Raw genomic sequence first — 14,256 nt, 5'->3', positions numbered from 1 at the left:
GACACACAACACGTCCTCCCAGCTGAATGCCACTCCGCACACTGACTCATCAGGTATGCAGCTCTCACTACCTAGCGGTGCAAAGATCTACTACTCCTACTTTCCAGATGGCAACACTAGTCCCGAAAATTTTGGATTCCACCTCATAAAAGGCAGTCACAACGTATCTCATAAATATTGGTTACTACACAGTTATAGATTTCTTAGAGAATTCAGTATTGGGATTAATAATATTAAAAAAAAGGGTGATTTGTAGTGTATGGTACTGTTGTGTCACCATTTTCCTGAGTTCCATATCTCATCCATCATGAGGGAATGATGACTCAGATTTTCAGGTACACATAAGGGAAGACATGGAGATGTAATAGAGATGTGGCAACATGAGCGTGCTCCTAAAATCAGTAGTAGAAAGTATGAAAAGACCAGTGGATAAATGTTCCTGTTGGAATAATAAGAGGTGAATATGCTCCTGTGTAAAGCAGTCTTACTGAAAACCAAGATACTAGCTGCTCCAGTCCACTCTCTTCTGCACCTTTAAAAAATTTTCCAAACATTTTGGCATGCAAACATATTTGCTCTTTTTTTAACATGCAACTCACCTCTCACTCCCACAAGCTCCCCTAACTGTAACTCGCTCTCACCCACTAGTCTGTTGCTGTAAGTTGCTCGTACCAGTCCATGCCCACTTGCTCATTTTCACTCACTCATTCAGTGCAAATCATTGTCATTGTCTCTTTGTGTCTCTCTTAACTCTCACTGTCTCTTGTCTCATAGTCAAGTTCTCCTTCACTCTGTCCTACTACTACTGTCTCTCTTTTAATTTTTGGCATTGTCATAGACCCTGTCTCTCATTATCACTGGCTCTCACCGCACTTCCACTTTCTCCTTCTCTTTATTCCTCTCCCACTCCCTATGTCTCTTTATCTTTCAGCATAAAAAGCATTTTTGTGCTGGTTCCCTTATTTTCCGTGCCACAGCAGAGCATGTCACTAATACGAAAAGAACTTTATGTATCAGTAAAATTTTGGTAGAAATATATCTAAAAACAAATATGATGAGACTTACCAAACAAAAGCGCTGGCAGGTCAATAGACACACAAACAAACACAAACATACACACAAAATTCAAGCTTTCGCAACAAATGGTTGCTTCATCAGGAAAGAGGGAAGGAGAGGGAAAGACGAAAGGATGTGGGTTTTAAGGGAGAGGGTAAGGAGTCATTCCAATCACGGAAGCAGAAAGACTTACCTTAGGGGGGAAAAAAGGACAGGTATACACTCGCACACACACACATATCCATCCATACATACACAGACACAAGCAGACATTTGTAAAGGCAAAGAGTTTGGGCAGAGATGTCAGTCGAGGCGGAACTAAAGAGGCAAAGATGTTGTTGAAAGACAGGTGAGGTATGAGTGGCGGCAACTTGAAATTAGCGGAGGTTGAGGCCTGGCGGATAACGAGAAGAGAGGATATACTGAAGGGCAAGTTCCCATCTCCGGAGTTCTGACAGGTTGGTGTTAGTGGGAAGTATCACTAAGTGCCAGGTCTCAAGTTTGTTGTGAGAAGACTGTAGACACGGCGGTCAAACGGCGCCAACAAGTACTTGACCTACTCCGACATCTTACTCAAGTACCTGCGAGGTAGGGAAGGGGGATGGGAAACGTTTCCTGTCTTTGGGGCTATCTTCTTTCTCTTCTTCGACCTTAGTAACCATTTCTATTTATTTCCTTTCTTACTTCTCATTTGAGGACCTATCTATTTTTCACTCTTTCCATATTCACATACTTCTATCGCAGAAGTCCTTCCTAGTTTCTGTGGTTTATAATAACCTACATCTTATCTTTCAATAAGAAGACCGAAGAATCAGACTACATGAACACACGCATACACACAAAATTACATTTAAACACAAATATTAAAATTACATATTAGAAACATGTCGAGATGTGAGAACCGCCAGGTATTGTGCAGGAAAGAATATGTATGGGGGGGGGGGGGGGGGTGATGATTTCCCATCAAGTATACATAAGAAGGAGGTGTGAGTAATGAAAGAGAACATAAGCCGGAAAGGAATTAAGTGTGATAATCATTAAAGAATGTCAGTTTAATAAATACTATGACGAATTCTAGGATAGTGAGACTTGAATTATAGGTAGACATAGTATCCACTAAGAGTATAGAATCTGAGAAGTAGAGGAGGACTCTAGGAATTAAATGAAGTATGAAGAAGTATACGCAAAGTGTAGAGTAGATTTGTAGCTTTACCAGAAAACACTTAATTGTAGTGTACATAGGAATGTATACTGGGGTAATGAACTATGAGGCCTACTCAGGAAGGATAAGGGAGGTGTATCCGGCATTTGCTAAGTATATGGGGCAGGTGTACCCACATGGAAATAGGACGACCTGTGGCCTAAAAAATAGTAATGTTTTGTAAAGGGGCGTACCTACCAGAATGGAAAGAGGAAGTGCAATCATATAGTCAACCCTCAGACAAGGTATAGGTACTGATCCTAGCAGAAGGGGACAGTATTGTGACAGAAGTCACACATTTTATAGGAATTATCCTGGAAAGTATGAATTCTATGCACAACGAGCATTATTACATTTTATATAAGTTTATGAGTGTCAAAAGGAACACTTTCATGTTGCCCAGAGTTCTTCCAAACTACAACAGATTATGAATGAGTACATACTTAGGAAAGGTAGTGCAAAAGGTGAGAACAGAAAGTAGACTACTCATGTGTCATGAATATCTGGAGTTTACGATTGGAAAGATGGCAGAAAAAAAAGAAAAGGACAATATAGCCCTCATGATTCCTATATATCAAAAGAGCTGACTAAAACCTTGAGTGAAATGTTACATTTTATTATCAAAGTAAAATGAGAAAAGAATAGCTAAATAGCAAGCAAAAGGTTATTCACGATTACTGAAAGAAAAGAAATGTATACTGTTAAAATGTGAATTGTTATTATGTGTGATATTAATGTACATAACGATTATGTATAAAATATCACGTGTTAGATCGAGGGGGGGATATGTAGTGATTCAAGAATTTCTGCATAAATTCTAGAACTACTCGGCCTTCCACCATCTCGACTACACGATATTTTAGATGTGAGTGGGAAAAAGGAACCCTATCTACTGCGCATCACCTGTGTGTGTGTGTGTGTGTGTGTGTGTGTGTGTGTGTGTGTGTGTGTGTGTGTGTGTGTGTGTGTGTGTGTGTGTGTGGGTGGGTGGGTGGGTGGGCGCGCGCGCGCAGGTGTGAAATTTGTTGTGAGAAGACTGTAGACATGGCGGTCGAACGGCACCAACAAGTACTTGTTGGTCGATCCATGGAAGTCGTAGTGAAAGCACATGAAAGAACCAAGGTACTTTTGTGTTATTCTGTGCTGTTTTGTAATTGTGACTATTGTTAGTGATTAAAGAACTGCTGAGTTGAGGAAGACTTTTAAGTAACTCTTGACACAGGCTTGCTAGAGGCAAGACATGTTAATGATTTCTGTGGTTGTCAAACAAACTCCGTTGTAAATGTATCTCAGTTGTGTGTAATGTGAGACGACATGGGTGACTTACAAGAAGTCAGATATTTATGTGAGATGTGATAATTTTGTTCTTTGTGGAAGTTGAAATATACTGAGAATGAACTAAAAGTATTCTTTGAGTACCTACTTATTTCACGAGTAGAGAGAGAGTGTCTTATATGTTCCTTTAACTAGCATCATTCTTCGGGGAAGAAGTTTTTAGAGATTGACATAGCCGGCTATCCATAGAAGAAGATCGGCTGTGCATATCAAGTAAGTCGACTCATATAAAAGAAGTGGGAAAGTTGCAATCCGACTTCACACAGAAATAAGGTAACTTTGAACCTCTGTATCTTGGAAATGAACAAAGATATCAGTACAATTTTCGAGACTGTTCAGAATCAGGATCTTAGGAATATATCATAAAAATTTCAGCCATTGACGGTGCATAGCCATCCTAAATATTTGGTACAAAAAACGCCAAAAACTTTTTTTTTTTTTTTTTTTTTTTTTTTGGGGGGAGGGGTATTGTAAGGAACTGCCCATGAACTGATGATGCTTCCATAACTCCCTTAAGGCCCACCACGCTAAGACAATCCTTCTATTGGATATACGAATGGTCCCTATCCTAAGGGCTATCCAAAACGACACTTCCTTTCTATCACCAATAGAACTCAAGGTGTGAGCCCCCGAATAATCCAGCTTTTATGGAACGTATTAGGCAGTGCATGCTGTCATGTGCATATCAATCAACATGCTTAATAATGTTTTGTGTTATGAAGTTAAATGAACAGTGAATAACTATTTTGTTATGCTACAAAGCCGGCTTGTTCCAAGTACCAGTATGTGTAAATGTAAGAGAACTTCATGATAAGTAAAACCAACAGAGGTAGTACATTAGTGAAGGTATGGGCTTCAGATTGAGGAGGATAGAAGCTCATTCTCTGTCAGGTCATCTCGATTTAGGCTTTCCTTGATTTAGAAAAATCACTTCAGGAAAACGTCAGGATGATTGATTCAGCAAGGTCATGTCTGACCGTCTGTGCTGTCCTCCCTTCATTAAACACATTTATATACTTTTATATGTCTGACAATAGAAAATCCAGGGTGGAATGTAACAATACCAGAGAAGGAAAGTTGCTACTCACCATATAGCAGAGATGCTGAGTCACGATAGGCACAATAAAAAGATTCACACACTCATAGCTTTCAGCCATTAAGCCTTTGTCAGCAGTAGACACACGTGCACACACACACACACTCACGCAGACGCAACTTGCGTGTGTGTGCTTGTGTCCACTGTTGACAAAGGCTTAATGGCCGAAAGCTATGAGTGTGTGAATCTTTTTATTGTGCCTATCGCAACTCAGCATCTCTGCTGTATGGTGAGTAGCAACTTTCCTTCTCTGGTATGTTTAGATGATTTAATGTTTTCCTTGCATTAAGTTTACAGATCCTATGTCACGTATAATGGTCTTTGGACAAATAAATTAATGATACTGAGGGTAGTTACAATTTGTTGCCTGCAAATATAGATTGGTGTGAGTAAACTTGCAGTACTCTTTAGATTCCAGTGTTACATTGATTTTCCTGCATGTCAAAACAATAAAGAATGTTTATGTGCCTTCTTTCTTAACCACCATTGCAAACGGAATACCCAAATGGAGTGAAATTACATTCTGAAGAAACTTAGGTAATGTCACTACTGCATGTTCCATCCCTGTACTATCAATAGCAGGAGGATTTGAAATTTGCTGATTGTAGTGTTGTAAACTCAAAAGTAGTATATTACAACTGCAGTCTTATGCATACTGAAAAGACAATCCAAATTTTTCTGTATAAGTAATTATTGTTCATATTTTTATATTAGTAATATCATTTAATTTTATCTAATGTGTGGATTTTCACATTCATTTCAGGTGATATAGATTTGGAGCTAGAACGTATCCTCCTCGAAAAATCTGATGTACAAGAAGCACTGGTTAAGGCAGAAACAGTGTGTGCTAGTCTTGAGCAAGATAAAAAGCGACTTCAAGATGAAATTAAGAAGGTAAGATATATGGATGGTATACTTCCAGTAAATCATAGCTTATTACACCATTTTTCAGGCATGCATCCAAGATATTTTTAATTCATTTTCCGATATTTCAATTGATAACCTTACAGCCATTCTCAAAGTGAGTTGCTAGCCCAAAACAACTGGGAAAACTTCAAGAAATATAAATCTTAACTTGTTTATGAAGCTCTTGCAGCTTATCTGTAAAGTTCTTGCATTTCAGTAATGTTCTGTGTCTGAAGTTTTTCTTGATCAGAACAGATTACATGAATGAATCCAAAGGAATGATGAGACTATGGTCTGATATAAATTACTTGTTAGTTGACACTTCATGATGTGGAGCTGGTTTTCTCCAATTAGAGTGCTCAGTGACATGATAGAATTGTTTACTATTGACAAACTGCCACGACACTTAATCAGTTCTCTTCCAATTCCTAGACTGGCTATCTTTCTTCGTGGTTTCAATTTTTGGATCGTGATCCCTGGGCCTGCCCCTTTCTTATTTTGGACTTTTATCAGAAATGATAACACACAGAGAACAATACTAACGAAATATGCACCATTCATACATAGCATTAACCAAACACTATTGAATCCATTTGCACAAGACATGATTCAGTATCACATGTATAATCATCACCATCACAGAGATTGGCCCACATTAGATAAGCTTTGTACATGAGGCCAAACTTTCTGAAGGCAGCAAATCATCTTTGTAACCACAACAGCTCATTGGTTGGCAATGCAACAGCTCGTGTAGCCAATGTGAAGATAGTTTCAGGTAATCAATAACTGATGGAGGCAAGAAATGACAGTTTCCTTTTTGTGCTCAAACTGATATTTTTCTGTCTTGAGTTTGCTTGTAGAAATTAGCTTTGATCGCCGTGAACAAAATGAGTATGATAAATTTTTCTGCTGCAGGTTATTGACCGCCATTTTCTTGGATACATAGCACATCACAAGGTTGTGGTCATCTGCCACAGTTCAGTCATTGACCACTCAAAATCAGCTATTATCATAGCACCTTATGTCCCCTCACAGTGGCAACTTCCTGCATTGCTCCAGGTTAAATAACAGTGCTTGTGAAGTAGCCCACCATGTTGTGTGTCACCTGTAACCAAGCAGTAGCTGGCAGCCGATGTGGCAACACTGTAGCAGCAAGTGGCAGACATCACTAACAAGTAATTTGATTCGGACTATAACAAGTGTCCCACCCATATGCTTTGCAAAATTTCTGACCTTCCCTGTACTGTCTCATGTCAAATAATGCCTACAGTCTTGAACTACCCTCGAAGAAGAGTGTAAACTCCATCCCTTACATCTTCTCACTGAATATAGTTTTGATTCTCCTATTAAAGTGTGGGCTGTATAGGGACTGAGCCTACAGACTTTAACTGGTGGTAGGATCTTGTTCTGCCAGGTTCAGGAAAGGTCAGCAATGGTTGGAGGTTAACAAAGAAGTCTTTTATTTTAAGGGTCCATCTCATTTGCACAAAACATTCATTGTGACTAGAGATGGGCAAACTCGTTCATCCTTGGGAACTAGTTCACTGGTGATTGCCCTTTTTTTGAACTGTTCATTTTTACTCATTCACCATTCATTTGTGCTTGGTATATGGTTCTTATAAAAATTGAAAATTAGTAGCATAGGGCCTGAAGATGGAAGGCACCAAGAGGGGGCACTTACCTTCCCCCCTGGAGTACAGAGTTTTTATTCATAACAGAATTCTCACACACTTGTAATTATCGTGATTCTGCAAAACCTCTCGTTTAGCTAACTGTAGCGTTATGTGGCTGATCGCTGTGAAATAATCTGAGGCAGCACATGAAAAACCTGCCTTGAGTACAGACTGCTCACCAGTTACGCACAGTTTGTTGACTACTATGAGCAGAACAGATAAACATGTAATAATTAGGCTGTAAAGAAATAACAGATAAGCTAATGCAAACAACAGCTTCAAAGCAATAGATGATGATTGGTGGGTGAAGTGAGCAGTCTAGTACTCGGGCCAATTTTTCGTGTGCCACCCTATACTACTGAAATAATATTGTAGAAGTTATCATATTCTTTTTACAAAATGTGACACCAGATACTCGATTATGGAGCGTGGGTTTCATTAGTTTGTAAGTCGGTCTGCCTTCCATAACAATGAACATGCTCTTTTACCTTGGATCAAAAAAAGACAGAAAATGGCCACTCATGTATGCCGTGCTGACTTCCTTTGTATGTCTAATAACAAAAAAAATCTTTCCTTTTTGCAAGTATTTCTTCTGCTGTTTATCGAAATAGTGAAGTAAGCTGATATGCTGTTTTGTTACCTGAAAACATGTATCTATTACATACCACATAATTTTTATGTAATTTACATAATTATAAAATTCATTTTAATTACTGGTCATGGACATTGAATAGAATGTGAAAAGAACAAGAAGTTCAGAGTTCAAAAAAGGTTTGAAACAGATCTAGAATGGGCGTGCGCAGCGAACGAAACAAACAACATCTCGATACTGAACTATGAGCAGTCGGCAGTGGAAATGCGATGAGAGAGAGAGAGAGAGAGAGAGAGAGAGAGAGAGAGAGAGAGAGAGTGTGTGTGTGTGTGTGTGTGTGTGTGTGGGAAGAATGATTGTTTGAATGCCTTTGTGCATGCCGTAATTAGTCTAATCTTATCCTCACGATCCCTGTTTGAGTGATACATAGGGGGTCGTAGTATATCCCTAGACTACCCATTTAAAGCCAGTTCTTGAAACTTTGTTAATAGACCATCTCGGAATAGTCTTCAAGAATCCTTCAGTATCTCTCTGATGCTCTTCCATGGATTAAACAGACCTGTGGCCATTCGTGCTGCCCTTCTCTGTAAACGCTCAATATCCCCTGTTAGTCCTACCCGGTACGTGTCCCACACACTTGAGCAATATTCTAGGCTGGGTTGCACGAGTGACTTTTAAGCAATCTCTTTTGTAGACAGATTGCACTTCCACAGTAGCTATCAATAAAGCAAAGTCTACCACCGCCTTTACCCATGACTGGACCTTTGAGATCATTCCATTTCATGTCCCTACGCAGTGTTACACCCAGCTTTTTGTATGAGTTGGCTGATTCCAGCAGGGACTCATTGATATTATCGTCATAGGATACTACGCTTTTCGTTTTGTGAAGTGCAAAATTTTACTTTTCTGAACATTTAGAGCAAGTTGCTAATCTCTGCAGCACATTCATATCTTATCAAGATCTGATGGGATATTTATGTAGCTTCTCTCAGGTAGTACTTCATTGTAAATAAATTTGTCATCTGCAAAAAGCCTAATTTTACTATTAATATTGTCTGCAAGGTCATTAATGTACAACATGAACAGCAAGGGTCCCAGCACACTTCTCTGGTGCACACCCGAAGTTACTTCTACATCTGACGATGATTCTCCATCCAAGATAACATGCTGTGTCCGTCCTACCAAAAAATCCTCAGTCCAGTCACAAATTTCACTTGATACCCCATATGAGCATACTTTTGACAATAAGCTTAGGTGCAGTACTGAGTCAGATGCTTTTCTTAAATCAAAAAACACTGGATCTACCTATTTACCTTGACACAGAGCTTTCAGTGTGTCATGTGAGAAAAGTGAAAGTTGGGTTTCACATGATCAATGTTTATAAAAGACAGGCTGGTTGATGCTGAGGAAGTCCTTCTGTCCAAGATACCTCATTATGTTTGTGTTCAGAATATGTTCTAAGATTCTACAAAAAAATTGATGTCAGGGATCTTGGACCGTAGTTTTGTGGATCAGTTCTGCTACCCTTCTTGTAGACAGATGTGACCTGTGCCTTTTTCCAAGAGCTGGACACACTTTTTTTGTTTGAGGGATCTATGACAGGGACTAACTCGGCCACAAATTCAATATAGAATCCAACAGGGATTCCATCAGGGCCTGGAGCTTTGTTTAATAACAGTTTCAGTTGTTTCTCAACACCACTGACACTAATACTTATTTCATTCATCTTTTCAGTGATTTGAGGATTAAATTGGGGCAATTCTCCTGGGTCTTCTTTGTGAAACAACATTTGAAAATGGAATTAAGCATTTCAGCTTTTGCTTTGCTACCCTCAATTTCAGTTCCTGTCTCATTCACTAGGGACTGGGCACTAACTTTGGTGCCACTAACAGCCTTTACTCACAAACAGAATTTCTTTGGATTTTATGACTTGTCATTTGACAATATTCTGCTATGGTAGTCACTGAAGGCATCATGCATTGCTCTCTTCACAGCAAAATGTTTCACTCAGCATCTTTCCACCTATAGCCCTAATCTTTGTTTTACACCTGTTATGCAGTAATCCCTGTGTCTTTAGAAATTTCTTTATTGTGAATGCATACCATGGAGGTTCCCCCACGTGCTAAACTATTCTTTTAAACTTGAGCCAAAGTTCCTTTACATGCTCCTTACCTATGCTTAAAGTTACAAGTTCCTCATTGAACTATTACACTACTGATTTTTTTATCTAGTTTCCAAAACAAATATATCTTTATGCTTGTTTTAGTTGTCCTTTATATTTTGGTCATCATTGTTCCCACAACTATGTTGTGGTCACTGATGCCAGTTTCGATGTGGATGTCCTCAGAGACGTCAGGTCTATTTGTTAACATTCGATCCAATATATTCCCATCATGAATGGGGTTCCTAAGTATCTGTTATAGGTGGTTTCCAAAGAAGGCTTTTAGTAAAGTTTCACAGGATGTCTTTTTGCACCCATTGCCAACAAAACTGTAATTTTCCCCATTAATTGTTGAATGATTAAAGTCTCCACCAAAGATTACAGTATGATTGTAATGTTGAAAATCAAAGTAGACTGCATTTTTTTAAATGTAACACGGGGCTTAAATCTTGCTAGATGAATCACACTGTCTCCCTATCTTTCCAAATTGGAACATTTAAAAGCATACATGGCAAAATTCAGACCAGGTAAAGGGAAAATGAAATGCTGAATACAATGGCAAATTAATACTACATAATAAATTCATTTCAGTTATTGCTGAGAAAGGGGGGGGTGGTACACAGTAGTGTAAGGGCATTACTAATGACTGTATATTGCATGATGTTAGGAAGAATTCCACTAACAGCTGCTGAAATGGTTGCTCATTAAAGCACATCCAGGTTCACAGTCTAAAACCTCATCATCAGGTGCAACCTACATGGGAAAAGCGAAGTACAGTGTCATGACCTTTTGTATGTATTAAAAGTAATAAAGAAATGTCTAAAATAAATCCACAGTGTTAAAAGATCATAGACATACCCATTCCTCATAGCTAGAATTTACTATTCCATAAATATTGTCAATACTATGACGAGCAAAAGGTAATGAAGATGTGCTCCATTCATTTAGGACAAATTGCTGATAGATGAAACTTTTGGTTAGAGCTATGTTTTAAAATTTGTTTGCATCTAAAAAGAAAAAAGAAAAATACTTGAAAGTGAGAGGATGCTAAAATTTTTTAAAGGTGCCAGATTGGTGATAAAAAAATTTTCACTGCTAACATGATTAGTCTTGGAACTATACAAATTACAATGTGGAATGTAATAGTGGCAGTGCCTTACCAGTGTAACGGCAGAGCAACCTGGTGTTGGACAAAGTAAAAGTGGCCCGCATGAACAACAAAGCCAGACTATCTGGCTAGTTGAACAGAAGCTATCCATGTGGGCAGTGTGACATCATACACTCAGGACTAGGAGCACTGGAAGGCTACCTTTAGAACCAAGAATAACACAGAATTTTATTACTTACTAGTACCTAATCATGTAAACAATCAGAAATAGCCAGAATGCTATGGTGCTTTAATTCTAATTGCTTATTCAGTGTGAACTGTGCATTTTCGTTTTTGTATCTAAAAATTTCTACTTCCTCTGATACATGCAAAATATGACTCTTTTCTTTCTAATGCAACATTTTTAAATTCTCTGAAACACCTGTGGTGCTATGCCCCTCTTTGCGTAAGTGCACTCTTAATGCAGATTGTGGATTATTTAAGTTAAGGTGTTCCTGAAATCTAATTAAAAATGACCTAACAGTTTCTCTGTGTGTTTCTCCAGGCAATCATTGTATGTAATGCAATATACACCCACTTCATTATATCTATTTACCACAGCTTTTCCATGTGCCCGAGTTTCCTACCTAGATCTGAAAAAGTAAAATTCACAGGAATGGTGTCTTTAGGTCTCGTACATCTGTCAGCCTTTTCAGATACTGCACCCAGATATGGTATTCTATAAAAAATAGAATGTTCCTTTGTCTGTTCGGCAGGTCTAAGAATTATAAAATCTGCCTCTGATCTTCCATGTGAAGGAAGATTTTTCTTTTTCAATGTAGTTTTATTAATTGTGTTCACAGATTTTGGATTGTAACCGTTTTGATACGATATGTACTGTATAACCTCATGGCTCGGAATGCCGCAGCTTTATATTTCATTGGGTGACGTGGCTGCATGTGTATAACAAGATGTATCATGGTTGACTTTGCATAAATATCAAAACTTAAGTTTCCATTTTTTTTAGTCACTTGGAGGTTCAAAAATGCTTAAGTACCATTCTCAGTGTAATGTCCAGTAAACTGTATCTTGTGGTTCAAACTACTTAGATCCTGGAAAAATATATAGTTCACTGGGCAGTGCTGTGACAGTGACAGTAAGCTGTCTATGGACCCTCAAGTGAAGGTAAAAAATGGAAATACAGGCTTCGATATTTACCGAAAGTCAACCATGATGGATCTTGTTGGACACAGGCAGTCATGTCATGCAATGAAATATAAAGATGTGGCATTCTGAGCCGAGTTAAACCGTTTGTGTCAAGTGTCCCTTACTAGTGAAGCTCAAATGGCTGAATATGAGGTTATGTAATATTTAGCATATCAAAACAGTTATGATCCAGAAATTGTTAATGTAATTAATATAAGTATATTGAAAAATATACTTTCCCGAGGGCATGCAGCTTTACTGTATGGTTAAATGATGATGGGGTCCTCTTGGGTAAAATATTCAGGAGGTAAAATAGTCCTCCATTCGGATCTCCGGGCGGGGACTACTCAAGAGGACATCGTTATCAGAAGAAAGAAAACTGGAGTTCTACGGATCGGAGCGTGGAATGTCAGATCCCTTAATCGGGCAGGTAAGTTAGAAAATTTAAAAAGAGAAATGGATAGATTAAAGGTAGATACAGTGGGAATTAGTGAAGTGCGGTGGCAGGACGAACAAGACTTTTGCTCAGATGAATACAGGGTTATAAATACAAAATCAAATAGGGGTAATGCAGGAGTAGGTTTAATAATGAATAAAAAATAGGAGTGTGGGTAAGCTACTACAAACAGCACACTGAACGCATTATTGTGGCCTAGATAGACACGAAGCCCTCGCCTACTACAGTAATACAAGTTTAATTGCCAACTAGCTCTGCAGATGATGAAGAAATTGATGAAATGTATGATGAGATAAAAGAAATTATTCAGGTGGTGAAGGGAGACGAAAATTTAATAGTCATGGGTGACTGGAATTCAACAGTAGGAAAAGGAAGAGAAGGAAACGTAGTAGGAGAATATGGATTAGGGCTAAGAAATGAAGGAGGAAGCCGCCTGGTAGAATTTTGCACAGAGCATAACTTAATCATAGCTAAGACTTGGTTCAAGAATCATGAAAGAAGGCTGTATACATGGAAGAACCCTGGAGATACTAGAAGGTTTCAGATAGATTATATAATGGTGTTGTTGTTGTTGCTGTTGTGGTCTTCAGTCCTGAGACTGGTTTTATGCAGCTCTCCATGCTACTCTATCCTGTGCAAGCTTCTTCATCTCCCAGTACCTACTGCAACCTACATCGTTCTGAATCTGCTTGGTGTATTCATCTCTTGGTCTCCCTCTACGATTTTTACCCTCCACGCTGCCCTCCAATACTAAATTGGTGATTCCTTGATGCCTCAGAACATGTCCTACCAACTGATCCCTTCCTCTAGTCAAGTTGTGCCACAAACTTCTCTTCCCCCCCATCCTATTCAACACCTCCTCATTAGTTATGTGATCTACCCATCTAATCTTCAGCATTTTTCTGTAGCACCACATTTCGAAAGCTTCTATTCTCTTCTTGTCTAAACTATTTATTGTCCATGTTTCACTTCCATACATGGCTACACTCCATACAAATACTTTCAGAAACGACTTCCTGACACTTAACTCTATACTTGATGTTAACAAATTTCTCTTCTTCAGAAACGCTTTCCTTCCCATTGCCAGTCTACATTTTATATCCTCTCTACTTCGACCATCATCAGTTATTTTGCTCCCCAAATAGCAAAACTCCCTTACTACTCTAAGTGTCTCATTTCCTAATCTAATACCCTCAGCATCACCCGACTTAATTCGACTACATTCCATTATCCTCGTTTTGCTTTTGTTGATGTTCATCTTCTGTTCTCCTTTCAAGACACCTTCCATTCCGTTCAACTACTCTTCCAAGTCCTTTGCTGTCTCTGACAGAATTACAATGTCATCGGCGAACCTCAAAGTTTTTATTTCTTCTCCATGAATTTTAATACCTACTCCGAATTTTCCTTTTGTTTCCTTCACTGCTTCCTCAATATACAGATTGAATAACATCGGGGAGAGGCTAAAACCCTGTCTCACTCCCTTCCC

At 38.7% G+C, this 14,256-nt stretch overlaps 1 protein-coding gene across 1 annotated transcript in view; it reads left to right on the top strand.

Moving 5' to 3' along the window:
- LOC124777260 (rootletin-like) overlaps positions 1 to 14,256 on the top strand; it is a 239,025-nt gene that overhangs the window by 86,536 nt on the left and 138,233 nt on the right. The window contains 1 exon segment of the mRNA XM_047252586.1: positions 5,452 to 5,582. Coding sequence (XP_047108542.1) covers positions 5,452 to 5,582 — 131 coding nt within the window.

Source organism: Schistocerca piceifrons, chromosome 2, assembly GCF_021461385.2.
Source record: "Schistocerca piceifrons isolate TAMUIC-IGC-003096 chromosome 2, iqSchPice1.1, whole genome shotgun sequence".
NCBI classification, from domain to species: domain Eukaryota; kingdom Metazoa; phylum Arthropoda; class Insecta; order Orthoptera; family Acrididae; genus Schistocerca; species Schistocerca piceifrons.
This window is presented reverse-complemented; position numbering and strand designations above follow the sequence as displayed.